Raw genomic sequence first — 26,998 nt, 5'->3', positions numbered from 1 at the left:
ATTCTCTTCTGAAGTTCAGCTTCAATATCTATTCCCATTGGTGTTTTACAGGTCTTACCTTTGCCATAATATCAGCATATGACATATAGAGATGGTCAACATCAAGTTTACTGTAAACAAATAACACAGAGCAGGAATCAGTAAGTGTCACTGAGGAACAGGTCAGAGAACTGAGCCAGAGGAAGAAAGATGCTCTTACAGCTTTTCTGTAAGAGCTGTGCGGCTGAAATGAAGAATCAGCTGATGAAGGGGGTCAGGCTTCGTCTCAGTCTCCTCTTCCTCTTCCTCCTCCTCCTCCATGGCTTTCTAATCGTTAATAGATAGGATAAAACATGACAGACTCTTTGTATAAAGAATAGGCAATATGCCAGTAATGAAACATTAATGAAAGTGTAACTTACTGATAAGTCATCAATCATCTTGTCTTCAAATGAGTAACCCTCGGTTTCTAACCAGTTGCGTTTGTATGCATCCAAGAACATGTTGGTTACCCTGTGCCTGCAAACAATGAAAGATCACTGATAATTAGGGATAATTGAGATAATTAGGTATAAAGCCTCATAAAGCCTTATGATTTTATTGTCGATCATGTTTTGAATAAGTATGCTGTTAATCATTACGTGGTGATGTTGTACAGAGGCGTCATCCTGAAACAGGCCACCACAGCTCTGCGACGTTGTTTAGACAGCAGCTTGTGCCAAACCATTTTCTTTGACTTGAAGGGATGTTCAGTCTAATGTACAAAAAAAATAATTAACTTGGAAAATGTCTCTCTTTTCTTAAGCTCTGCATTGCCTGCTGGGTTATACTCATAGGATCAGAGATTAGGACTTTTTAAACAGAGAGCCGCTTCCAGACCTTCTTTTATTGCGGATGCCTGGTTGTACTCACCACTTCAATGTGGTAAAGGACAGCAGACACCTCTTGTACTCTTTTCACCACCTTCTCCGGATCATCGGCATCTTCTGCTTTTCCAGACATCTCTTTATAAAGAGACATCTGCCAGCGCATTGCTGGGTCCTCCACCTAAAATATAACACGTCAATATGTATAATGAACAGAATGAATAGATTTATACAGGAATGTGTTTATTATCTTCTTTCAGTTAGTAAAGAAATAAAAAGTCTGCCTACCTTGCCTTGCAGATGCAGGTTGTTGTGCAAGAATTCCCTCACCTCTTCATCTGTGTCTTTCTACGAGTTAAAGAAACCAAGATTTGGAGGACATTTACAATCCTATAGTTTAGTTATTAACAGCATGCAGCCTCTAAACAAATTTGGGAATGACAAAAGTAACAGAGTTATATGACTGTGGAAAAATTATTATTATTATATATAGAGAGAGAAAAAATCATTTCTACCCATTTTGTGTCAAAATGTATGCTAACAAAGAAGCAGCACTTTTGCACTATAGAAATTTAAAGTGCTCAATTCAACAAATCAATCTATGAAGGAAGTTTTGCCCAAAGAAATCACATTAACAAGCACATCAAAGTACCAGCGAGTATCTGATCTTGGCAAGGTTGATGAGTTCCTGGTCTGCAGGAGAGCACATATTGAGGCCGATGGGAAGCATCTTCTTTAGCGCTGCTACAATAAGGGAGGTCTGCACGGAGTAGCGGTCCCCCCGTCGCTTCTTCTTGGTACGCTCCTGCTCTGAGCCGCCAGACTACAGAGAGATCAAACTGATTGAACACTTTCTATTCCATGAAACAACTACATGGCACCAATAAAAAATCCCTTTTCAGAAAATGGTTTGTGGCATTTAAGGCTTTTGAGAATATTTAACAACTAAACAACTGATATTTTCTTTCAGTAACTTTTTCATGTCATGTCATGTGCTTCATTGCTGCACCAGCAACAGGTGTTACACACAATGCAGCTTCACTGTTAGTACTGCAGTGGCCGGACAGGGCACATCCTGTCCATTGGACAACACAGAGAACAGCACATGGGGTCAGCTCCATCGCCGTGGAGCTCTTCTCACACACTCCTATCCAGAGGCTGACAATGCTCATTACTGTCTGTTGTCTGGCCTCACAGCACCCTCTCTGCCCTTAGTGTGCATGCTTGGTGTGTGTGTGTATGTGGGTGAAAGACACTCTACGGGCTTTGAGAGTCATTGTGATGATCAGGAAACAGAAGCTCACTACAGTAATGCCCATCTGATAGCCAAGGAGAAGAGGTTCTACTTGCACCAACCACGTAAAACATCAAACAGTGATTAGGTTTATTTAACAATTTAATGGTGTCAATGAACATGACATGAAGTAACGAGTCCAGTTAGTAAATATGATGACAGTTTTCTCGTGATGTAGTGAGAGCTAGCTTAAATTCCTGCAAAAGATCCAGCGACTGACATTTGCTACTGGTGGACCGAGCAACAGCAGGGAATGGACTTTTGGTTTAAGCAGCTACTGAAAAGAGAAGAGTCCCCCAGCGCAGGAATCTCTGACACAAAAGCTGAAAAAAAAAACCCAAGCGTCAGTGACACAAGTTTTAACATCACAGTAGCACGGGCTCCATAACTGTATCCAACAAGGATCATCGAAAGGCAAACTATTTACTGGTCAAAGAAAAACAGGGTGATGGTACTCGGCTGCAGGAGTGCACACACCAAATTATATACACTACTGCTCTGCCGAGCACCATGAAACCTTTCACACCACTGTGATCTACAGCAAAGAGCTTTCATCAAGCTGCTCCGGACCCCTACTCACACATATACAGACACACACATAAAAGCATATGTTTGCAACACGTTCACACTCACATTCTTTACTCCTAAAAAACCATCACTAATATATATATATGTATAATATAATCTCACACTTTATTCATACACTCATAGATGTGTAGTGAAAACTCTCCTAAGAGGAAAAACCCTGTTTGTGTGTCTGTATACGTGTGAATATTGGGATCTGTCTATTAGCAGTTGATGAAATGCCTCCGCAAACTCAGGGTGCCATGCGATCAGCACAGCTCTCGTGCACAAACACGGTCTAACCTCTCCATCTCCGGCCTAGTGGCCCAGCGTCCAAGCCCGACACAGGATATATATGGAAAAAGAAACAGTTAGCAACACTACTACTACTACACTATATACTGCCACTTACACAGAGCTGGAAAAAAAGGATATTAATATTTATGTAACAGCCCATCAGTCTTCTTGTAGAAACTTATTTGTGAAATGACTGAAAATGAATACTTACAGAATAATCATAAAGCTACAGCAACTTAAAGAAAAACAATGAAATAACATCTGAGAAAACACCAAGAGGGGCTTCCTGTTACTTTTCTCTGCTTGTAATGGGTGGTGTTAGTGAAACATTAATTATTAGAGTTTAGTTTCTTAATGTGTTATGACTCAAGATATGGAAGTAGGTGAATCAAACATCTAAGGAACAGGCAATGTTTTACTTTTGCATTTCAGACAGTACCTTGCTCATCTTGCTCTTACTGTCAGCAGTCAGGAAGGACATGTTGTTGATCTCATTCATCACCACGAAGTTCTGCTCCTCCCTCTTAAAGTTCTGCAATATATAACACAATAAAGATGCTAAACAAGAGACGAAAAAAATCCATTCATACATGAAAATGTCAGAAAACAGAAGACTTACGTGGGATTTGGACCAGAAAATGAAGACCTCGCCCACCATCCTGAAAAGCTCCTCTGCATCTGGGTCTGGACAAGTCAGCCACCTTGCCCTACAGACACAGGCAGCAATAGATAGTTCTTGAATGTGAATCATAGCCAAGAATCTTTCTGTTGGCAAACAAAAGGGTGAAATAAAGTGGAACTTTCTTTTAAAACCTTGAATTATTGTTCCTCTTGAGTTTCCTGTTCTAGTGTTCATATTTTGAATTTATTATTTCTTGTAGGTTTAGTTCCCTGGTGTCTTCCCTCTGCCTCAATAACAACATTGTGCCTCATTGCAAGACAAAAAAGCGTCATATTATGCTCCCCTAAATTTCAAATTCCATCAAACAAGAAAACTGAAGCAGAAATGTGTTTCATATCAAGGTGCTGCTAATCTCAGCTACCTGTTGTTGTCCACATAGCGAATGAGCAAAGGGTAGAGAGCATACAAGTCCCGACAGAGTACAGCAAACTCATCTCGAATGGTCCCGTTTTCACTGTCCACTTCTGTTTTGCCCTCCATGCGCAGATGATCCTCCTCTGCCACCACCTTTGCTGCACGCTTCTTCAGCTTTTCCATGGTTGGGATAAAGTGGGATTTAAGCATCTCTGGTTTAGCCCTGCTGACAATGGGCTGAGCAAACACTGGACAAGGCACAAAACATTTGCCAGTTATCTCCAAATAATAGTTGTGTAACATGTGAAAATGTAGTTGTTTACACATTATGATATGCTGCAATACTATAGGTGTGTGCCACGTGACATTATTTTGGCTTATTGTAAATCCTCTGGTCACTAACCTGCTAATCTTTTCATCCAAGAGGCTTCATCTATACCCAGGTTGTTAACCACAATCTTCATGATGCTACCCAGCAGCTGGTTGAGTTGCTCGGAGGTGACGGCGGTGCAGAGTTGGCCATCCTGCTCGGGGAAGCTCTCTGGGCCTCTCTCCCACCAGCGGGGGAGATAGTTACACAGCATGGGCAAGGTGATCTCAATCACATGGGGCATTTCTGTGTAGCGAGCTCCAGACTCAGCCAGGTCATGGATCTCTTTCATCAAAATCTCCAGTTCTGGGATGTCAGGACACAGCTCTTCTACTTGATTGGGAAGACCAAGAACTGAGCGGGGAGAGAAAAGACGAGTGAAATCACGGACAAGAAAAATAATTCAGCATGAACACTATCTAACAGTTTGAAGCATGTAAAATGAATCATAAAGGTAAAAGAAGACAGCAAAACTCACTCGCTCTCTCTCTAGGAGTCTTGGTCGTGTAAACAGAAAATGAGTTGAATTCATTTAGCACTGGTTCAAGAAAGGCTACCGGCATAGCAGCTGCTAAGTGGGCCAAACACTCGCCAAGAGCTGGTCGCTGTCTGCAAAGGAAGGAAAAAACATGCATACTCATAAGATGTCTATATGAAATAACACATGCAAAATCAACCTTTGAAAGAATACATGCACATAAAGAAAAATAAATGTTTCTTGTTATGATATCTGATATATAATGAAAAAAGTAAAACTAGTTCCAGGCTTTTTTTTTTTTTAGGCCATGTCTCTACTCACTTCTCCACATGTGGAGTCTTCACAGTGCCCAAAGAGTAGATACTGCACATTAGACGATAGCAGGATATCTGCAAGTCGTCCACTGAGAACGTCGAGAAGAGACTTTGAGTTGGTCCAGAGGAACAAGTCATTAATGGTTAAATTAAAGGAGAAAAGCATTTTGCTTACACATGACATCATCACCAAACTGGTGTTGGGCAATGTGGTCAAACAGTGAAGTGAGGACTGGCAGCAGGGCAGTGGTGGTGTAGTTGATATTCTGTGCGACACCCTTAACCTGTAAAAAACACACAAATACAGATTTTAGTTCACAAGAAAAACATGAACGTGTTTAGTGAGCAGAAAAAAGAAAACCCTCCCTGACCTGGTTTCGACTGGACACCTTGCCCAGTTTCAGATTCTCAACCATCTTCTCAATGTCATCCGCAGCACTCTCAAAGAACTGACGCAGGCCGGCTTTAACAATCTCAGGGCCTGATTTCATAACAGTCCTTAAAAAATACACAGAGAAAAAGTTAGTAAAAAAAAATCTCAGACGGTTTGTTTCTTCTTTCTCTTTGCTTGTTGAAGCGATACGGATGTTTTATGGGTACATTTTGATCTACCTGGCATCCAGTGATCGTGAGAGAATGTGCAGGCAGTTTACCACTGCAGGTGCATCCGTTCCTGAAAACATAACAAAAAAGGTGCATTGTCAGTGTTATCCTTCAGCTCTACAAGAGCACAAATTACTGCAAATGTCAGATTTAGCTCTAAACCGGGTATACAGTCTCTGAATTTGTTGGGAAACATTGAGCAAACTCACAATTACATTACAACGGTAAAGTCTGAATCTTCTGAATCACAAATGTTAAATACATAGCTGCAACAACAATAATTATTATTTAAGAAAAGAGCATAAAAAGTTGTTAAAAACAGTTTCTTAAGTGTAATGCCACCATCACAGAGTTTTATTTAGGCAAGTTTAAAGTGGAAGATCATATTGTGCTGGTGAGACAAGCTCACCTCTCCACTGGCCATGTAACAATGACAGTCTACTTAAGAGATATGGTGGTGAAGGGGAGTAAAATGACAACAAAGCATTCATTGTCTCGTATAAGCCAGGATGATAACACACGACAAAGCTGCAGTACAGTACCACGGGTGGATATCTGATGCCATCACAGACACTCATGCTAACTTTGTGGATACCTTGTAAATCAAAGACATTACAGCAAACATTAAAGCCAAGCAAAAGCTGAGCTAAATACAGAGAAGAGAAGAACTGGTAAGTTAGGAGGAGGTAATGATGATTTATTAGTTTGATTAGTATGTAAAGTAAAGGTAGGGAGGAGGAAGAAGCAAAAAATAAAATGCTGTAATAAAGAGAGAAATTACACAGGAAAACAAATACAGAGATGGTGACAGTGCATGACATCATGCAATTTCCTTACCAAAAAGAGATACTCTGTGCCTCACCAAAGCAGCCAACTTACAGAAGATACTGAGGTAGGAGGAGAAAAGAGGAAGGGAGAGAGGAAGGGAGTATAGTAAGGGGAAACAAGGCAGGAAAAATGTTTGAAGTACACATAAAGCAAAAGGAAAGTAAAGGAGATCATGGATATCACACAACAGGAGAAAGATGGAGGGACATGGAAGGAGAGGACAGATACTATCACACTGTCCTAGAAGGAAAGGAAATGCTAAACTTTTCAGGACACATAATTCAAGGTACGATTGATTTTTTTTTTTAATATATGGTTTTATGACACATACCTTGCAATCATCTCCTTCTCTTTATTCGAGGAATGTCCTCCACTGCCCAATACTTTGGCAGGAGTGGAGAGAAAGTACAGGCAGTGGTTCTTAAAGTACTGATTTACCAGCGGCAAGAGGATCTATAAAAAATAACCCAGGATAAAATATTCATTATGCCAATAATGGCAATAAATAGTATCTGCTTAGTAAAGCTACAGAAAAAAGTAAAAAAAAAGGCCTTTCTCAAAATCACAAATTGCGGCAATTTTTTCAGTCCCTACAAACTTCAGCACAGGATTCTGTTACAACCATCATCCTCTGACATCCACGAAAAAAACACAAGTAAATAAAGAAGCTCACCTTGGCAAAGAATTTGATTTCTTGTTCGTGTGGTGACTTTTCCACTCTACCGCTGCTAACTACAGCCTCTGTTCGAAAAAAATAATAACAAAATAATAATGAAACCACTTCTGACTTTATTTCTGGTCTAAACAGCAGTGCACACAGTATAAGTACAAAAATCATCCACGTCTTCAATCACAGTACCAAGATGAGCGATGAATTCCTGGGCAATGTCCATCCATTTAAGAAGCTTCTGAAGGAACCCATAGGCAAAACGCTTCTCAATGGAGGAAATGTCCTGTTCCATATCCTTTAGACCCCTAGGAGTGGAAAAAAGATGTTGCAAATATGAAAGTAACTGAAAGAGAAAAACAGATAGCTCTAATCTTAAACTCTGAGAGCTCCAGCATACCTCGTCACAGCGTATCCATTAAGCTGGAGGAACTTGAGCAGGTCCTGGGCTTTCTCCCTGTCTCTGGCCTTCTCCTTAGCCGTCAATGTGTCATAAGGCACGAGCAAAGGATGAGTACCACCACCTAGCAAGGGCACAAGTCATTTTTTAAATCAGCATATCATTAAAAAGAAAACTCCCAGTTTTAATGTAATAAAAACTACTCTTGCCTTTGGACTGTAGCTCCAACTTCTTCTTCCTGCCCCAGGTGTTGTGATAGTTTTCTGCTAGCTGTTCAGCCATAGACTATGTGGAAAGAAAAAAAATATTATTCTACCTAGTTCTTTAAAGGTATGTGAGAGACTTTTGTGACCTATATATGCTGGGAAAATCTGACCAAACTAGACATACTTGCAGCTCTCTGGAGAGGGCCATTCCTGAGATGTCTATTGGCTGAGGGCTGTATCCGTGACTCGGATCATAAGTGGCCTGAAGACAATTGAAAAAAAGACCTTATGTGTAACAGTGTGAAGTTTTTACTGAGTTTCTGAGTAAAAGGAGACTTCTTTCATTTCACCATTGTTTCCCCAATTTAATTAGGCAAAGAGAAAATTCATTTTGCATGATCTACGAATGTTCTGTTTTTACACTTATGTAAAAACCTTGCATTCCTATATGGACAAACAGGAAAAACAGTAACATTTTTTTAGTATTTTCAATGTTTTTTACTCCTCTCTCTTTTACCTGAGCAGTTTGAGAGATTTTGCGCGTGGTGGTGGTGGCGGCGGCCTTTTTCTCGACTTCTCCTTCTCCATCCCTTGCTTTCTCTATGGTCCACTCCCATGCCAGCATAGCTTTGATGGATTCTTTAATGGGCCAACGATAAATCTCCTTGTCCTGAGAAAAGAAGGTAGAGGGCTTTACAATTAACAACAAAGCTATACTATGAATGCCCATAACAATAATCATGCAAAAATAGTCAAAAGGTCCATGGGTAATGAATACTAATTAAGAAGATCTGGCATCCTCATATTTAATGGGACACAGGGTTACTACAAAAGGTTAGATACAATTAAGTGTTCAGAATTTCAAGCTTCAGACTAAAACAAGTGAAAAATCATTACCTTTTCAGAGAATGTTTTGTATGGCCGGAGCATCGGGTGAGTCTTAGCATTCTCATCTAGCACCTCTCCATACGTCCAGTTGTTCTGAATCTGAAAAATGATTTAAGCAATTATTACAAACAATACTTTTAAAAAAACATTATTGCTTACATTATTCCCTTATTACTGACCTTTTCAAACGCCCATTTATCATGAGTGTGTTCTGCATACTTGTTGACGAAAGGATCCAGTCTCTCTGGGATGATAGTGCTGAAAATTCAGTGATATGTACAGTTATTCAAATAATCTGATATCTAAACTTAACTTCAGAATGCCACTATGACTTTATAGAAATTACAGTGTAATTTTATGTAAGATGTTTATATGTGCCTTTTCAGTTACATTCATAACTGCACTTGAAGCTTTGAGCGAAGTTGAGTTCTTAAACACTTAAACACACACCACACTCCACAGGATGCACTCAGAAGCTGTCCTACAGTTTCACAAGTACATTGTACACTCTGCACTGGTCACTTCTTTCTTATTAGTATTTAAACAAATAGAAACGTTACTTCGTGCAATACTGTATTAACTGCCACTCAAAATTTTGTACTGTTCAGTTTGCACTGCTGTTCACTCCTGCCACTTTATCTCATGTGCAATATCCCATTTACCACCCCACCCCCCACCCCAAATACATGTCTATGGTCACATTCCTATTTAAGATTTATTTTATCTATTCACAAGTGTGTACATATATATATATATATATACATATATATAAACATATATACATATATATTTAGTCTATTAACTACTATATTTTATAAACATTTTGCTCTTACTATTTTTTACATACTATACTGCTGAGTGACTGTGTGCTGCTCGTCAAATACATTTCATTGCAATGTTGATCCTGTGCTAACTTGCATATGACAAATAAAACTGAAACTGAAACTGGAAACAAGCTTTCAAAAATCTGTTCAAATATGTAATTATAACTATACATCACTGACAAGGTGCATGTTGACTCTCTTCCAAAAGCAATAAAGCTCTAAAATAACATCACACAGTCTTTCTTTTAGTTCTCACTTGGTGGTCTCTACTGGTTTTGGATCAAAGTTGCCTTCAGCATCCACAGAGGCCTTTTTCTCAGTGTGAGAGGAGTAGCTGGCATCCACATAGTCAGGGGGGATGGCTCCAGCTATAGCACAGAGGCAGGGCATGGCAATCTTGAAGAGCTCTGCATCAAATTTCTAGAATTTAAATTCATATTAGAGAAGCCAAGTTAGTAATTCCTTAACTTAAACGATGTGCACTTATGGAAGGTTAACAACATCTCCCACCTTATGTGCCAACGATTCAAAGATTCCCCAAAAGAGTTTTCGAGAAAGATGCAGCTCCTCCTCAGAAGTCACCCCAAAGTTCGCCCATCCATTTGGCAAGCAGTAGTACTTCCAACAGCGCTCATAGTGATTGGTCAGCAGCTGAAGCAATTCAATTAATATGTGATATAAAAATTAGATTATATAAACAAACAAACACAACACAGTTATACAGAAGACTCACCTTGAGAGGCATCTTTGCATATTCATTGAGGATGGGTACGTCAAACACCAGCCGTCTAAGCAAATGCTGCAGCATAGAGGGTCGAAGGTATCTGTGGATGTCACCGTAAGTTTAAAACTGTTTGAAAAGGCATGTTTCATCATTCACTTCAAAGTTTGTAATTTGTTGTGAATTTGCTGTTATCATTAGATCTTTCTTGTAAAAGAGATAATGTCTCGAAAACCTCCCCAGGTTGAATAAAGGTTAAACAAATAGAAAATAAAGACTTCCTTTTCGGAGTTATTCAGCTTGCCAAATTAGCGTTTGCTATACAGAGAGGGTTTTTTTAAATACTGACTTGCAGAGGGACATGAGACACTCCTCTATAACATCCCTCTGAGCCTTGGTAAGGGCTCGGCCACGAGACAGGCGATAAATTGTGTGGAGCATGGAGTCGATCATGATGGCTCGGTGGTCTGTTCCAGCAAACAATGGAGCACACTTTGTAAGAAGAGGGAGAACAGCCGAACAGAGGTAGCGGTTCAGAGCCAAGGCCATTTCAGTTGTGCTGAATGCCACCTACAATCAGAGAAGACAAAAAACTGCTTATACTCACTGCAATACAGGACAGACAGATACATTATCTATATCAAAGGGAATCTATAGCAAATTACATCAATATGCAGACTTTGTACTGAAATCTAGAATTTACAGAAGGAAATTTTATCTGGTGGGTCTGTGCCTTTTTTTTCTCACCGTATCCAGAGAAGCTGCAGCTCTCATGTCAGGCAAGAAGCCAACCTCAAGCACATGAAGCAGGAAGTCCTGGTTATCAATACCGTACACTCTGTCGAGGAAGAGCACCATGGAGGCCTTGTGGTCTGGCACAAAACTGGCAGACATCTTGGGCTCAATAATCTGGCCATCTGTGGTTTAGACAGCAAAAAAAACCTTTATGAAGTAGGATGCCACATTTAGTAAATTATTAAAAAAACATCCATATATCAGCACAACTTTTTATCCAACCTTTGCCATATGCTGGAATCTGCACAGGTAAGCTGATTACCCCCACCAGGTCCTCTATAGGCACCAGAGACCTCAGGATGGCCCTGATTCTTAGAGCTTCGCCTTTACCCGCTTGGATCAGCTACAAATAAAAAAAATGTAAGTCGTGCTATATGAAACTAACTAATCAAACACCCACAGATCCACTCTTCCTGGAGGTTTGAGGGATAGAAATATGTTAAAAGCTGCTCTACTTACATGCATCTCTGGGGCACAGCGACCCAGCAGATCAATGAGAGCCGAGTAAAAGGACATGATGGCATTTCCCAGATGCACACGGTTCTCCTCGTGCTGTTCCTCACCACCAAACCTGCCAATCCAGATAACATTATTTTCTATAAGAAAATGTGTTGCGCTGCTGTGAAACTACACAGTGACTTGTCTAAGCTGTTATTTGCTGTTATTTTGTCAACAAAAATCTGTTTCACTGCCACTGCGCCAGCCCTTACATGAAGCGCCTGTCTTTCTTAACAGTGGGCCCATCTCTTGCCGGATCCTCTGATATCTTGATGGCCTCCTCCATTGCAGCCAGGAGGCCATTACCACCCTCTCCTCTCAGGGCTGGGCCAAAGCATTCAGGGCGACGGATGAGCAGACGCACCACAACGGTGGCATTCTCTTCCACGCTCTCTCCTAAGGGGAGGAGGTTGTAGGAGGAGGTAAATATTAGTGGCGACTACTTACAAATCTCATCACTATATGTCAATCAAAGCCCACCATTAACGAAGACAGCAAAGCGGAGAAAATCCAGGTATCTCTCTCCGCCACAAGGATTCCAGCCAATGTCAGGGTAGCCCTTAGACAAGAGCATTGGACACATCTGCAGTCCACAGCCTGCCAAGTAAGTCACCACCTACATCGTGTGAGTAACAAAAGGAGAGATTATCAGATAACAGTTCCACTATAGCCTTTTTTAAAAACGTTTTTTCTCTCTAACCATTTCCAGGTCCTGCTCTTGTAAAGCCAAGGCCAGCTCGTTATTGTCAATACAGGAGGCTGCAGCCACATCCAGGGGTGTGGATCCACGCATGCCTACATAGAAATATAATCTGTGAGTTTATTCATTCATCACCTGGTATAAAGATTCCAGCACATTAAAATTCATTTAGAAACTTTTTACCTGCATGCTTCAGTGAACTAAATTTTATTGTAATTGTTTCATGATTATTCAAAATAAAAAACATTTAAAAATAAAATCTGTCCATAATAAGCCATATACACTATACAGTAAACAGTGTAACAGGGGACTCACCCAAGCCGATGCCGCTGTTCTGTAACAGGTAGCTCAGATGGTCAAACATAGAACGCTGGTTCTGTCGGCTGATACGGCAGAAGTAACACAGGAAACGACAGCAGCTGGTCACCATTTGGGGGAATCGAATCTCCTGGGCAAAAAAACCAAAAAACATTTTTCTCAGATGCATAATGTCTGATGTGTGCTTTGTTATAAATGGCAGGCCTGGAAAGTGAAAGACTTGAAGAAATCACAGTTACCTTCGAATCTCCTCCTCCACCTAACACGTTGACCATCACTTCCATCACAGTCTCATGCATACCCAGAGCTCTCATCAGATTGGGGTGTTGGTAGAACACCTTGTTATTCATGATATTTCTGAAAAAAACAACAGAAGCCATATATCAGTGTTACATTACTTAAAAAAATAACATCCCATGTTCTATTATTATAACTCAAAATGTAACAAACTAACTCTAAATTCAAAAAGTATACACTATTTATCCCCCACACTAACCCAATGCTCTGGATCATAAGCCGCTCCTCTTCAGGACCCATCTGGACGATGAGCAGTGATCGGATCTGCCCCAAACACTCAAGTAGTTCCATGGTGTCCTGAACGGACACGGCATTGATGGCATATGCTTTGGGCAGTGCTCGGATCAGCTCGCCAAGACCGTCGTACTGTCGGTGTAGAAGGCTGAACATCAGGCGCACCAGCTCAGGGTTCTGAACGAAAGACTCCTGAGCCCAGTGGATCATGGTGTGGGAGATCAGCTCCTGAAGGGTGCCTGGGTGAAATGAAGGAAGAGCGTGTTATAAACTCAGTTTAACTCTTACCCTAAAACTAAAAAGAAAATGCAAATCGGGTCCTTCAACTGTTTCACAGGTAATCTAAGTGTTAATCTTACTGGGTTTTGGTTCTTCCTCCACCTCTGGCTTTTCCTCCTCCTCCTTCTTCTTACGGAGGCTTTTAACCTTGTCTACCAGACTAAGAAGTCTGCCCCTCAGTGAAGTGTCCACCTCCTCCTCCTCTGGTTCCTCCTCAATATGTATGCCTATGATAAAAATGCGACTACAGTATTAAACACCCATAAACAGCTTTTCACACCTGAAGAAATTCGTAATTACACAGAAATGCTCACCACAGTGAAGCAAGAGGTCTTTGTGGAATTCTGCCAGTGTTTCCCGCACGTCCTCAGGAACTGGAGAATCTTCATCCTCTTGATGTTTGAAGTTCGTTAGCATAAGAACCTTAACAGAGAGCATATTATAGCAACTATATCAGGATATTTTGTGTGTCTTTTGCTATAAATATGGTTTGTTTTGCTGTTGTCTGAACAGCACATGGGAAACTTAACAGTTTATCATCAGGTCTCAAGAACTAAAGAATAATTCATCAAGTACAGGGCTTGTACTTAATGACTAGAATTAATCTTTAAATCCTGAGATCTGATGATAAACTGTTAAGTTACACTGTTCCCAGTGTAAGTTCTTACTTTCCAAAGATGAGTATCAACTAAAAAATACCATCTAAATTAATTCAAACCTGAAGCCAATGAGACACACTTGTTTAGTGTGATAATAATTATTACCTGGTCCTGTGGAGGTGAGCGGAACTCCCGGGTTTTGCGTGCAGTCTCAGCGGCTGACATGGTGAAGGCTCTCATTAACTGGTTGTAACGGACACGTTGATTGCTCTTAATATCATGGACAAACTGGTCTGAGAATGCAACAATGGCTTCCACTCTGTGTCTCAGCTCGCAATCGCAGAAGTACTGCAGGAGTGTGCACATCTGAAAGAGCAAGGTGAGACAGGAACATAAGTTTTAATGCGTATAATTTGTAAAAAATTTTATGATATGAGATCCTCTGATATAATTATCCACATCGGTTGTAGAGACTGTAAAGCAGGCAGAGGCTAAACATCACAATGACCTGTAGTTTGACAGACTCTGGCAGCGTCATCTGTAGCAGTCCTTCCTCCAGACCCTCCTCTTCCTCCTGTGCTTCTGCTTCCACTGCCTCTGACTCCTTCTCTTCCTCTGCTTTCTCTCCATCTACTTTTCCTCTTTTAGCCTCTTCTTTGTCCTTTTCCCCCTCTTCTCCTTCTTCCTTGGGCTCAGCCTCTTCCTCCTCACCCTCTGGTTTCTCCAGCTCTTTTAGCTCCTCCTCTTCCTCATCCCCAACCCCTTCATCCTCAAGCTCATCCTCAGCTGCTTCTTCTGATTCCTCCTCCTTCTTTTCCTCATTTTCTCCTTCAGCAGCTCCACCCTCTTCAGCTTCCTCCTCTTCCTTTCCACTGAAAACATTGGGGTCGATCATCTTGAGGATGTGCTTGGTGTCATCATCATTGAAGATCCCCATAATAAGCAGTGTACTGATTAGCTTCAAGATTGGGACAAAGTGGAACTCTACACTGCCTCCTACTGGATCCCGCATGGCCTGGCTACCATCCAGCACGGCCTCTCGTAACATGCTAATCGCCTTTGTTTTCAGCTCCTACAGAAGCAAAATAACAAGTAAGAAAAGGCAGAAAACATTTAAGATTTTTGGTTTAATGCACCTTGTCTCCTGCTTCTTACCTGTAGAGGAAAGACAGGACTAATGGTGTACAAATCAGGGTCTGTGCCAACAAAGTTGATGGATGAGAAATGCAGCTTTGGCCGTAAGCAGGTAGTGAGACCAACACCAGGTAAGGAGTGGGCTTTTATTGCATCAGGATAGAGCTTGATGCTGAGGGTCTCTTCAGTCATGGGAACGATGAATTCCCTGTTGGTGCCCAAGCGTGCACGTTTTGCTGATTCCAGATGAATGCTGATAAGCAGGTCATAGTAGCCGCTGCGGAGAGGTCCAGGTAGGTAGGTGTTCTCAATGGCATAGAAAAGCTGGGATTCATCCACATGACTGCATAATGCATGAGCCACTCGGTTGTTCCCAAGTGCACACACAGCACAGTAGAGCATGAGTGTATGATAGTGGAACTTCATCAGATCCTGACGCTCTGACAGCTCCAGGATATCAATACACCTGTGGAAAAAAATTCAACTTCAAAGTTCAATACAGATTAGGTATATATGCATTATATGATCATGACAAATCTTTTGTTATAACTATATGTTAATCACTCTATATATTTACCTTCCCTTTCTTAAATCACACTCTCATGATAAGATAAAAAAAAAATGCATTTTTTGGTCTTCAGCTTTCTTAATGCGGAAAAAAAGAAAGCAGCTTCTTCCCATGACATCTCTACATACAAAGGATATAACAAGCATCTGACATTTGCAATGATAAAGTTAAAAGATATAGGGATTGCTGATCTGCTGCTATCTCAATTATTTGTAACAGGAATGTCAGGCATTGACTCTAAACTTAAGAGTTTTCTGCATCGGCATTCTGTTTCTGACCTGTTCTCCTCTGGGATGTGCAGTGCCATCATGATGAGAGGTTCAACACACTCCACCATCCAGCCTAACCGCTCATTTACTTTGCCCACCTCTGGTTTGAGGAAGTGATTTGGCATACGACTCCAGATAACTGGAGTCAGCATCTGGACATCCAGCCTCGGGGGGCACTGAGGGACTGGATTGTTACGTTCACTGCGGAACATCGCAGCTGAGATAGGCATGATGTTCTGATATGAGAGATACAGTAGAGGTGAGTTTACTGTCATTTGAAGGAAAAAATAAATTCAACTAGATTTGAAAAAGACAGAAATTCAGATGTGAAGGTACAGATTAAAAATTTGTGGTTCATTTTATTAAAAACACCAACACATCATCATTAATAAATGATGGACAACATCTGGTCCAATATTAAAAGAGATAAGTAGGAGAATTACAATGCAAGACTGGACCGTGCTCCACTCCCAAAGGCCACCAACGTGGGTCTGACTTACATTACCATACATTTCTAAATTGGTGACACTTTAAGAAAATACAGCTGCAAAAAAGCGTGAAAATTCCATCTGACCTTGAGTTTGCCCAACTCTAGCTGCACCATGTTCTGACTGAACGGCTGAACGAAAACTGCAGGGAAGAGTTTGGTGTTCGGCTCCACCTGAAAGAACATAGCGTTGTCACATAGCTCATCAGGATACATTTAAAGCAAAGACTGAAAAACACAGATAAAACTATTTGACCTTCCCTTACCTGGTAGAAAGTATTAATCTCCTTTCCATTTGCCGTAAAAGTCATGAGACCTGTTGCCAGGTCAACAAGGCAGCCAATCACCATGTCCTCCTGGCTAAAGCGGGTTTGCTGATTGCTGACCAGATCCCCTCCCCACACCATGTAACAATTACTGTGCTTCATGCTGCAAAGAATGAGCAAGAAACACCGCTGTAATGAAACTCACTTCAATTAAACTCATCTGTCTCAAGTGAAAAACTGCAGCTGATCCAAAATGCTTTACAGTAACTAACAAACCAAGTAAAAGAAGCAGATATAAGCAAAATAGAACCCTAACTAACTTTGAATTGTATTTTTTCATTTTATTTTCTGTCTTACACTGTGAATATGTATAGTGGATGCTCCTCTTACAAGTTAAGTTTCAAATAATGAGTTCAGCATATGTAAAAGTAATCTACATTAGACTTTAGTTCAGGTTTCAGACTGCTGTCAGTGTTTGACTTCCAAAATTTCCATTTAATCTCAGCCCCGATTATATTTTGTACATAAGTGTGAGTTTTTTAAGAATAAGAAATGGACTTTTTGCAGCAACCAGGCGAGGAACAGCAAGTCATACAATAGTGGGCAATTAGCGTGAGGGGGTCTTAAATAGACAAGAGCTAAAACAGATAATGAACTGAGAGGCTGCATATACAAGTATATGATCCATAATTTTTTCCACTGTAAATCATGTAAAGCTGCTCTAATGAAGTCCCAGAACAAAAATATGGAGCTGGATATAAGGTTGATAGGTCCCTTTGTTAATTTAGGTACACGACCAAGTTAATATGAAGGCATATTTAATTTTTTGATTTCTTTGTGTTGTTTGTCTTTCCTTCCACAGCATTTAAATAAACAAATCTAGCCTTAATGCAATTACATTACTTTAAATTAAGATTAAAGATTTACAAGTTTTCCTCAATGCTCAGTGAGCAATAATAAAAATTTATGCACGAAAAAAACTAACCTGTCATGTATGTTGCCTTTGTCATCTCCCACTGTGACAGTGACACTGCGAACCTTGGAGAGGTCAAAGTTTTGATCATACATGTGGTAATCAGGAGTGACCCAGCCAACCCAAACACCAGACGGCTCCTGCCCAGCAAAGATCCTCACAGAGTAGTAATACTAAAGACAGGGGGGAAAACAGAAGAAATCATATTATTTTATTATCTACAGATTACATGAAAACTTAAAGCCATCATTCAAATTGATGAACTCTCGGGTATAACAGTATGTGTAACAGTAGCAAATAATAATGTGAATCTCACAGTGGTGGTACTTTGGATGATCTCAGGATCATCTCTGTCATCAGGGACCACGTCTTCCACCAAACGTGGCACCGTTGGAGGAGCAGGAGGAGGGGCAAGAGGTGTCATGGCTGCCTTCTTGGCTTTGGAGAAAAATCTGTTGTCCACAGAAGATAAATAACATTTGAAATCATTTTTTTAAAAAGGCTTCTAACTGCTTTCAGTGGATTTCATTCTAAAAGAACTTTGTTGTTAAAGAACAAGCCAAATATCACAACATCAGTTATTGGTATGTAGCACAAATATTTGTAAAATCAAATAAATCAAATAATTAGGACAAAAAAGAAGTTGATTGAGACTGTTCTTTTTAATTTATATTCAACTATCAACCTTAACAGTCCAGAAGCTTTTCATTATTTTGCAGTGACAAACTGACAAACGTACCCTTTTTTCTTTCCCTTTTCTGACATTGTGTCCTTCTCATTTTCCACAGAGATCTCCTTAGGCACAGAAGGGTCCTTCTTGTCTTCCTCCTGCTCCTTGCGACTGGCAGACTTTTTCAAAACTTCAAACTCTGAGTCAGGTTCCACCACTGCGACTTCCTCCTCAGGTATAGTGAGGGCACGGGTGAGAGGGGTGGTACCTGCCGGGATCTTAAAGGTCTCGTGGAACTGCACAGGCATGCTGAGTCTAAGGAACATCATATCAGTGTTGGCGTTCTGCGACCCAAACGTCTTGTGCGTCAACTTCAGACAGGGGGCGCTGTCCACGGTCCCATCAACACGGGAGACCTAGGAGACAAAAATAAAGAAATCGCTCATTTTGAAGTTCTAATTTTATTGAACTTTAAACATGTCTCTGAATAGTTACCTCAATATGGTTGTGATCAGCAGGCACAGGCACAAACTGGGGCAAACTTTTACTGAACCACATGGTGATGTCTCGCTTCATATTGATGGCAAAAGGTTCAAATCCTTCCTGCAGGCCACAAATGGCAAAATAGCGCAGGCTGCTGACATTTTGACCCAGATTAATCCTTCCAACCTGAGATAGACCCAGGGTACACACTGGAATAAAACCTGATGGGTAACATGAAAGGGAAGAAATTAGTGAATACTTCTTTCAAGCTGCTGGTTAAAATACAAACTGGCAAAAATTAATGCACCAGTAACTTTTAGTTAGTGGTGCTAATGCTGGTACTATAAAAAAAACAGTTCTCACCATCCCCAATTTCAATATCTTTGAAAGCCATCTCTGAGCCTGAGTCACTGATCAACATTTCTCCATTGAGCGTGAACATGATGTTCATCTCAGTCAGGTCTATCATACAGCCAACTACATCACCAGACTGCCACTGGCGGCCAAATGGTTCATTGCCAATATGCCATCGCTGGGCCTGGAATAGGTTACAACAAATAACATATTACTTATTTCCACAAAAACAGAGACATCAATTCCACCGGCTACAGTGTGCTACAATAACCTTTTATAGCTACTGACTAATACATCTTGTCTCAGGTTTGCGATACCTTGACCTTCTCCTAGCTATACAAAAATAATAAAGACAGTGTGATATTTTCTATTCCTACAACTTAAAGAACTTCCCTCAAAATTGAATATTTCTAATAGTTTGAGAGCCACATGTCATCTATTCAAAAGTTGTGGATGATTTAGAAAACATTTACACAATTTATTACCTAATTTTTGCATTAACGAGACCAAGTAACAAGTCAAAATTCGATTTGTAATCTTACCCTACAGACTAACCTTATTGCCATTAAAGACGTAGGCCAACTCATCTGCTCCCAGTTCAGTGTCAGAGCGGACATTAGGACGTGCCCAGCCCACTCTCATCTCCCCCGTTGTGACTGCCTCAAACTCAAAGTACCACTTTCCTTGGGTGACAGCATACGACTTCTCTGCCCTGAAGATTCGTACTTTGTCCCCACGGGTGTTCTCAAGGCCATGGCCAGCTGCAGTGAAAGAGGGAAAACATGACAGATGTGTAAAAAAGATACTGTGCATTTAATCAGCGAACACATGAGGAAAGATGACTTACTGCTCTCCTGATCTGGAGGCTCAATGTTGTAGCCATAGCCAATGAGTGTACGGACAGCGTTGTTAACGCTGTCTCGGTTGGTTTTCTTAGTTCTCTCATCCAGCAGGTTGTAAGGTACCAGACGAGGGTTACGCTTATTAACAATGTCCTGAAAAGTGTAAAAAATGCAGCTTTATATGCAAAGAAAAAATATGGAATACATGTGATTGGAAGTGATGTGATTGTGTACTTTAAGACAGACAATCCACCAATAAATAAAAAATCCACTAAGGAAAACAAAACAAACAATAAAGAAACCCATTTGCCAAATGTGACTTGACGAAAACAATCCTGTATGACAAAGTTTTGTTTTTGTTTTTCTTTTCTTTTCTTTTTTTTTTTTTCACTTGTTTTCTCTTGCAAGACGTCTGTAAGATTGCTGGTCATTTCTGAGATGTAGCGATAATATCGTATTTAAGTATTAAAATATGTATGGGAAATCCTCACCTGGACAATGCTGTAGGTCCATCCTTGCCGTACTCGGTCCCTCGCCCAAACATTATGCCCATTTTCTGCCAGTTTTTCTACAAGCTGATTCTGGTTTGGTGTCAGCTTGACATGGTTGAGATCAAGCGGGGCAGGCTTGTATCCGTTGCTCATCACATAGCTAACAGAAAGATATGGTTACATTTAGATATGCATAGTTAATGTATAAAATTATGACGAAACAATAAGAAATATCTTTTGTTTTCATACGTCTTGGGAAGCTTGATTTTCTTTAGATTCTCCTCCGCTTTCTCATCACCCATACCAACATGGCAACCCAGTGCTAGGAGAGTCCTGTGGGATAATAAAGACACACGTTCACCAATAATGGGACATAAACTTTCTCCTCTGACCTTTAAATCTCTCAAATCTAACCTGCTACTCACTTGAGAGTCTCAGCAGACATCTGCAGATTGTAGTTCTTTTCTGGTTCAGGCAGACTTTGGAAGTCCACCAGACAAGGATGGAGTTTCTTGTTGTCATCCCTAAACTGGAGGGAAAAAACATGGTTTTTTACCCATAGTTTATAAATGTGTGTAAATGTATATATGTATATGTTAGTTCATGCTTTTTTTTGCTTGTGTAAAGCATTTTGAAGCAAAGGTAACATTTTGAAGCATTTCTAACAGTCATATTAACTTTTAACAGTTAAAAGCTCCAAACCACTTAAAGCTGATGTTGTCAAACCACTAATCTTGTATAGTTGCATCTGTTCTGCAGTGCTGACACCATACTCACAATCCCATAGGTCCAGCCCTGTTCAATACGAGTGACAGCCCAGAGCTCGTGAATATTCTCTGCCAGTTTTTCTCGGATACGTTCCAAGTGGGGTGGCAAGACAATCTATAAAGCAAAGGAAAGTCAGAAAATGAAAAAAAACAAACACGTCACATACTGATTTTAGGTGAGGGGATTTTACCTGAATTGTGTCCACGGGGCAGGGGGTGAAAGATGTGTGAGTGAGGGACAGAGTAGGACCCAGAAGATTGCGCACACCATCAAAGTCATGCTTGTACTCCTTGATATGTTCAATACGCATCCTCTCTCTAGGCAACAAAGCCTCGTAGCATGGCGCATAACCAGGTGGGGGCATGAATTTAAAGTCCCCATGGCGACCACCGAGGAGGAATCGAGCCCTAAGGGGACAAAAACCAAGTGAGTCCAAGTCTTTATATATACAACAGAGGTTTATATACTACTAAACTCCTTTATGACAATGGTTCATTGATCTTTAGAAGACTCATAATAAAGAAAAAATTGATTATTATTTCTGTGCCAGTTCCTGAGCCTGTTTCCCTTCTTGTACTCATCAGTCAATGATGCGTAAGCCCCATCTCAGCACTCTATAGATTTATTACAGACAAATCCTGTAAGAGCTTTCAAGTGACAGGACTCTGAAGATTTTAAAGCTATTATTTGGGAGATTAGACAATAATCTAAAGAAATAAAAAAAATATTAATTATTAAAAATATAAGACTGGAGAAATTCTGAAATATAATGCAATAATAATTTTTTTGTTACTTCCCCACTGTATATTATTACACCAATAGTCCAATAATTGAAATTAAATTACAATTTAAAAGGTGACAAACTCATGAAAAACCATTAAATTAGCTTCTGCCTGCATAATTGCATTGCATCAACATGTATCACATGAATTTGCTGGTGTACTAGTCCAGTAAAGAAATTACTATGTTCATCAGTTACATTAATCAACAAAATACAAGTAAATAGTGAAACAGAGGAATATGCTTTATTTGTATGTTAAACTTACTTGACCCCAGCAGAAAAGCTAATGACGGGAAAGAAGAGGCCATCAACATTAAAGTTTTCAAACATTCCCTGAACTGGGTGGCCATTAATACGGAAGGAGATACTGGGCACACTGAGATCCAGACAGCAGCTTACAACATCATCGGCAGCCAGTGTATGTGCACTGGGCGAAGCCACCTGGCGGGCCACAGTACCTGGACAGTAAAGCAGGTAGTGAAGAGGTTGTATTGGTTACAAGAGATTGTAAATCTTCTTGTAAAGAATTTAAGGAAATCTTACCTGACCACAGATGCAGTCCATCAAAGCCATATGAGTAGAGGTCATCTCCTACACCATTACCACCCCAGCCTTCTCCTCCTCCAGGATAGGGGCTATAACCTTCAGTCAAAGCCCAGCCTACCCGCAGGTGAGAAGCCTGTGCTGTCACAAAGGCTTCCACATGGTCTACCATCACCTCGTAGTACCACTTCTTATACTGTGTTGACCCCTCACACGTACCCAAAAAGATGTTGGGCCTTACACTGAGCACAGAGGAGAAAGTACATTAGCATTAACTTTTATAGACAACAAGAGAAAATAACTAAAAACTAACAACGTGAAAACATTGTAAAACAATGTATATTTGGACACCTGTGCATCTTTAATACTTGCAATATCCCAGAAACATTAGTGTTAATACTTGTGTCCTTTTATACTTATATTTATCTAATTGTATCTCTATTTCTACATTTCTTTTATGCTATTCCTTTGTTGTCTGTTGTATGTATGCTGCTATGACAACTCAGTTTCCCTCTGGGATTAATAAAGTTTCCCTGATTCTGATTTTAAAAACAACTTAACAGTAGTTCAAGTACCTGGTGACATAGTTTACAATGTTGGTCTGTAGCAAGAGGTCACGACCTGGAAGTAGATTTTCAGTGATGAGGTTCTGGTTGGACCTCACAGCTACACCATTACACACACAAAGAGAGCGCAAGACATCCAGCACCTAAAGGTAGAAACATAAACTCTTTTATCAACTTAATTATCACTGGATTATCCACTGGTTAAGATTACTAAAAACAGAACAGCAAGAACAAAAAAGCATTTTTATGAGTCAGATTCAGTCAGACATTCAGGACTCTCTTTACGTTATGAGACTGCCAAACACAAAAACAGAAGAACTGCTGCCCATGACAGGAGAGAGACAGACACCAGCTAGCTACCACCAACAGGTAAAATGATATTTGCCTGGATTTTGTCTTTGCTTTCTCTTGTACTTTTTTTTCTACCCAGTTTATAGATCTACTAACTCATGTGATGGCCCACCAATACCTGCTCCAGAGGAAATACCGGTAAGAGGAGATAAACTAGTGTCTCCAAAGCACTTTAGCACTGATGTAAAATCAAGCAAACAGGCAGTCCTTCATGCACACACTAATTTCAAAAAGTGCACAGTGAGAATGGATGTCGTGTCTGTGTGTCTACAGACATGCATCTCAATCTTGGATATTTTGATTACATCTGCAAATCCTGACAAGAAACAACAGCAAAACAGATTTAACGTGTTAATGGGAAAATATTCAAATATGAGTGCATATCATATGGAGCTCATTTATTTTCCCTTTCAGTTCCTGGCAGTGAAATATAGCCTACCTTATGGTTCCTTCCATGTTTGTCCAAGAGAGAGATGATGGATTTGATGTGGTTCTCCTGGATGATGTTCAGAACCTCGGGGCTTTCAATTAAGACACAGTACAGCACCTCAAGAATACCTAAAAACAAAAAAGGAAAAGGGTCCACATACTGGTAATATTTAAATAATATATGGTCTTCAGGCTAGCTGCTGGCTGGCAGAGATTTGTGTCTTCAAAACTTCAAATCTTTATCTTGCAGTATAAAGCAGCACCTTGAGGCAACTGTTGTTGTGAATTTTTAACCAACTCCTGATCTAGACTGGATGTACTGAATGTAAGGAGACTTGTGTATTTCAGTTATATTGTACTGTATCGAAGGTGTTATTAATCTGAGGATTTTCTAAGTGGAAATAACAAACAATACCCTCGGGCTTAACGCATTAAGCTGTGCCAGTTATAAACAGCTGATCCAGCCAAGCCAATTAGTCGAAACACTTGTAATTTTTGGGTAGTGGATGTATGACTGAATGAGTAAGGTGCATTCCAAACCTGAGGAGGCCTCCAGACGGTCCAGCTTGCTGACCAACCAGTCGAGATTGTCACAGAACAATGCACAATTTGATCGGTTACCCCTGATCAGAGAAGCTGTGCAGTGGAGACACAGAGACAAATCATTTTTTCTTTATTCAGCAGAGACCACGTGTAATTTGTAGTTTGTGTTTTCAGAGGTCGTACCCAGCAGCTCATAAAGGAGGTTGACAATCTCCTTCCAGGACTCTGCAGCCTCCTCTCCCGCAAATTCAGAAAAGTGGGCAGCAGTGTTGTACACGTTCAGGCGGTCAATGCACTCCAGCACAATGGTTATCATTCCCTGGGGTTGAAAACAAAAACAAAAGGATCAGGATTCATAATAATAACCTGAGAGTTTAGGTCATGTTCGCATCCATTTAAACTTATTTTGTATAAAAAAGAATATTCCCCTTTATTCTGAATATAACACTGAAATTACTTCTAATTAATGTTACATTAACATTATGAAGGGGTGAGTTTAAGTTTCAAAAGCTTCACATGAATTAATGTGATTTAAAACATGTCCCTGCAAGTGATAAAAATAATTGCAATTGTATGTGTGAGACATGTATATGTGAAAGTATAAAAGGCCCTCGGTGGTTTCAAATGTGCAAGTTCCCCTACACAAAGAAGAATTTATAGCTTAGTTTTAGTTAAAAATCAATAGATATTGAAAATCTCAGAGTGTAGGAGATTTTGATGGCAGCATGCTGATTACCTCCTCCTGGAAGAGGTTCTGCCGGTTGCGGAGAGAGCGGAGCTTGGTCTGTTTCTCTTCGTGTTCCAGTTCCTCCTCAGGCGGGCGAAAGTAGAAGATGAGATCCTGAAGAGAGAGGATGACCGACTCCAGAGGAAGTGACCCTGTCCCTAGTGACTTGTTCTTCCCACTGAGAGAGTCCAATCCACTGAAAGAATAAATAAAATTTTATAATATGTTAATATGACTGCATCCTGTTGCAAAGAAGAGTTTCCACTCACCCACATTTTAAAAACATATATACTTACTTGATGAACTGCCTGAAGAGGCCTGTGGTGCTGTAAATCATTCGAGCAGCCTGTGACTCTTCAGTCTGAGAGCGGGACACAGTCAAGGCATCGTCCATATGGCCCTCCTGGTGCAGAATAACCTGGAAACACAGACAACACAATTACCACATGACACTGCTATTATTTTCCATTGGTGGTACTTATGGAGGAAAAAAGATTTAAGAACCTTCAAAAAGTCTGCCATTATCAATATTCACTTATTTTCACATTAAACATTAAAACACACAGATGCAGGTAAACAATATTGAAACTGGTGAATGGTCTGGACTGCAGGCAAGCCAGCACCCGGACTCTTCCGCATTGATGGTGCTTTTCCAGATTACAAGCTGTGAATATGCAGTAAAGTAGCTCCATATCATCAATGATCCATCATTTTTAACTGTGTGGTGATAACAAGAAAGATCTTCCACAAGCCAAATTAATCCAGGTCTGGAATCCATGTTTTACAAGAATTTTCAATTATGATTCGCCCACAGAATAGTCCTCCACTTTACCTCAGTCCCTTTTAAATGGCCCAGAGAAGATGACAGTGTTTTTGGATCCTGTTCACATGTGGCTTCTTGTTCGTATAATAGATCTTTAACCTAAATTGAAATTTCTGGAAGTGTTCCTGAGCTGAGCCCATGCACTGATTTCTATGGCAGAATCATGTCTGTTTTTAATGCAGTGCTGCCCAAGGGCCCAAACATAACAGTCATCCGGTACTGATTTTTGGTTTTATCCAGTGTGCACAGATTTCTCCAAATTCTTGGGATCTTTTGATGATATTATGTACTGGGTGTTTGGTATGCAACGACCACAACTGAGAACAGGAAGGCAGCCCACGGGGTAATTAGCACTGCCCAGAAAATCATTGGCTGCCCTCTCCCACCCCTGGAGGTTATCGCTAGATCCTCCTGTCTCAGGAAAACCAGGGCCATCACATGTGACCCCTTGCACCCCGCACACCATCTGTTTGACATCACTGCCCTCTGGTTGACGCCTCAGGTCAATCAGGTCCCACACCTCTAGGCTCACAACAGTTGGTGTGGAGCACCCACAGTTTCATTGCACATGGACAATGACAATAAATGGCTATTCTATTCTATTCTTTACATTCTATTCTGTGCTGAGGACGATGAAACATTCAATATATTCACAATTTTAAGTTTAGGAATGTTTTTTTGCAGATTGGTCATTCTGTATCTCTCTACGATGCTCTTTGACCTGTTATCAGTTAACATTAGTTGCAAAATGTTAATTTAGCTGTTTCTTTTTCAAAGTAATTACTTTTCCAACCTTTTGTTTTCCACCTGCCAAATTTTTTGAGGCGTGCTGTTATCATCAAATTCAAAATGAGCTCATATTGTTCTTAAAATAA

The 26,998-nt window shown here is 40.3% G+C and overlaps 1 protein-coding gene across 19 annotated transcripts in view; it reads right to left on the bottom strand.

Moving 5' to 3' along the window:
* The window catches only part of ryr1b (ryanodine receptor 1b (skeletal)), a 65,839-nt gene that overhangs the window by 19,185 nt on the left and 19,656 nt on the right, over positions 1–26,998 (bottom strand). For 15 of the 19 annotated variants that reach the window (XM_019345188.2, XM_019345189.2, XM_019345194.2 and 12 more), the window contains 68 exons: positions 25,597–25,718; positions 25,310–25,496; positions 24,757–24,892; positions 24,571–24,666; positions 24,041–24,159; positions 23,260–23,393; positions 22,685–22,926; positions 22,407–22,599; positions 21,551–21,767; positions 21,370–21,474; positions 21,018–21,121; positions 20,842–20,925; positions 20,593–20,752; positions 20,107–20,254; positions 19,815–20,020; positions 19,269–19,443; positions 18,918–19,126; positions 18,492–18,838; positions 18,069–18,204; positions 17,765–17,925; positions 16,780–16,942; positions 16,601–16,687; positions 16,036–16,262; positions 15,211–15,655; positions 14,564–15,127; positions 14,221–14,421; positions 13,771–13,879; positions 13,537–13,683; positions 13,143–13,416; positions 12,886–13,003; positions 12,644–12,776; positions 12,329–12,423; positions 12,109–12,244; positions 11,841–12,024; positions 11,590–11,701; positions 11,353–11,473; positions 11,083–11,252; positions 10,685–10,905; positions 10,348–10,438; positions 10,125–10,265; positions 9,871–10,034; positions 8,970–9,048; positions 8,800–8,889; positions 8,420–8,572; positions 8,087–8,164; positions 7,906–7,981; positions 7,697–7,820; positions 7,489–7,604; positions 7,303–7,370; positions 6,961–7,082; positions 6,639–6,688; positions 5,811–5,871; positions 5,570–5,696; positions 5,374–5,482; positions 5,206–5,287; positions 4,885–5,015; positions 4,440–4,760; positions 4,044–4,284; positions 3,620–3,707; positions 3,440–3,532; positions 3,007–3,021; positions 1,498–1,668; positions 1,134–1,193; positions 892–1,026; positions 621–733; positions 402–498; positions 200–306; positions 59–110 (listed from right to left, as the gene is read on the bottom strand). In XM_019345188.2, the coding sequence (XP_019200733.1) occupies positions 59–110; positions 200–306; positions 402–498; positions 621–733; positions 892–1,026; positions 1,134–1,193; positions 1,498–1,668; positions 3,007–3,021; positions 3,440–3,532; positions 3,620–3,707; positions 4,044–4,284; positions 4,440–4,760; positions 4,885–5,015; positions 5,206–5,287; positions 5,374–5,482; positions 5,570–5,696; positions 5,811–5,871; positions 6,639–6,688; positions 6,961–7,082; positions 7,303–7,370; positions 7,489–7,604; positions 7,697–7,820; positions 7,906–7,981; positions 8,087–8,164; positions 8,420–8,572; positions 8,800–8,889; positions 8,970–9,048; positions 9,871–10,034; positions 10,125–10,265; positions 10,348–10,438; positions 10,685–10,905; positions 11,083–11,252; positions 11,353–11,473; positions 11,590–11,701; positions 11,841–12,024; positions 12,109–12,244; positions 12,329–12,423; positions 12,644–12,776; positions 12,886–13,003; positions 13,143–13,416; positions 13,537–13,683; positions 13,771–13,879; positions 14,221–14,421; positions 14,564–15,127; positions 15,211–15,655; positions 16,036–16,262; positions 16,601–16,687; positions 16,780–16,942; positions 17,765–17,925; positions 18,069–18,204; positions 18,492–18,838; positions 18,918–19,126; positions 19,269–19,443; positions 19,815–20,020; positions 20,107–20,254; positions 20,593–20,752; positions 20,842–20,925; positions 21,018–21,121; positions 21,370–21,474; positions 21,551–21,767; positions 22,407–22,599; positions 22,685–22,926; positions 23,260–23,393; positions 24,041–24,159; positions 24,571–24,666; positions 24,757–24,892; positions 25,310–25,496; positions 25,597–25,718 (10,143 nt within the window). The remainder of the gene's footprint in view (positions 1–58; positions 111–199; positions 307–401; positions 499–620; positions 734–891; positions 1,027–1,133; positions 1,194–1,497; positions 1,669–3,006; positions 3,022–3,439; positions 3,533–3,619; positions 3,708–4,043; positions 4,285–4,439; positions 4,761–4,884; positions 5,016–5,205; positions 5,288–5,373; positions 5,483–5,569; positions 5,697–5,810; positions 5,872–6,638; positions 6,689–6,960; positions 7,083–7,302; positions 7,371–7,488; positions 7,605–7,696; positions 7,821–7,905; positions 7,982–8,086; positions 8,165–8,419; positions 8,573–8,799; positions 8,890–8,969; positions 9,049–9,870; positions 10,035–10,124; positions 10,266–10,347; positions 10,439–10,684; positions 10,906–11,082; positions 11,253–11,352; positions 11,474–11,589; positions 11,702–11,840; positions 12,025–12,108; positions 12,245–12,328; positions 12,424–12,643; positions 12,777–12,885; positions 13,004–13,142; positions 13,417–13,536; positions 13,684–13,770; positions 13,880–14,220; positions 14,422–14,563; positions 15,128–15,210; positions 15,656–16,035; positions 16,263–16,600; positions 16,688–16,779; positions 16,943–17,764; positions 17,926–18,068; positions 18,205–18,491; positions 18,839–18,917; positions 19,127–19,268; positions 19,444–19,814; positions 20,021–20,106; positions 20,255–20,592; positions 20,753–20,841; positions 20,926–21,017; positions 21,122–21,369; positions 21,475–21,550; positions 21,768–22,406; positions 22,600–22,684; positions 22,927–23,259; positions 23,394–24,040; positions 24,160–24,570; positions 24,667–24,756; positions 24,893–25,309; positions 25,497–25,596; positions 25,719–26,998) is intronic. The other 4 variants (XM_019345192.2, XM_019345196.2, XM_019345203.2 and 1 more) reach the window with 1 other exon arrangement.

The sequence above is a fragment of the Oreochromis niloticus genome, linkage group LG14, assembly GCF_001858045.2.
Source record: "Oreochromis niloticus isolate F11D_XX linkage group LG14, O_niloticus_UMD_NMBU, whole genome shotgun sequence".
In the NCBI taxonomy this organism is placed as follows: domain Eukaryota; kingdom Metazoa; phylum Chordata; class Actinopteri; order Cichliformes; family Cichlidae; genus Oreochromis; species Oreochromis niloticus.
The sequence above is the reverse complement of the archived record's forward strand: the minus strand, read 5'-3'. Positions and strand labels throughout refer to the sequence as shown.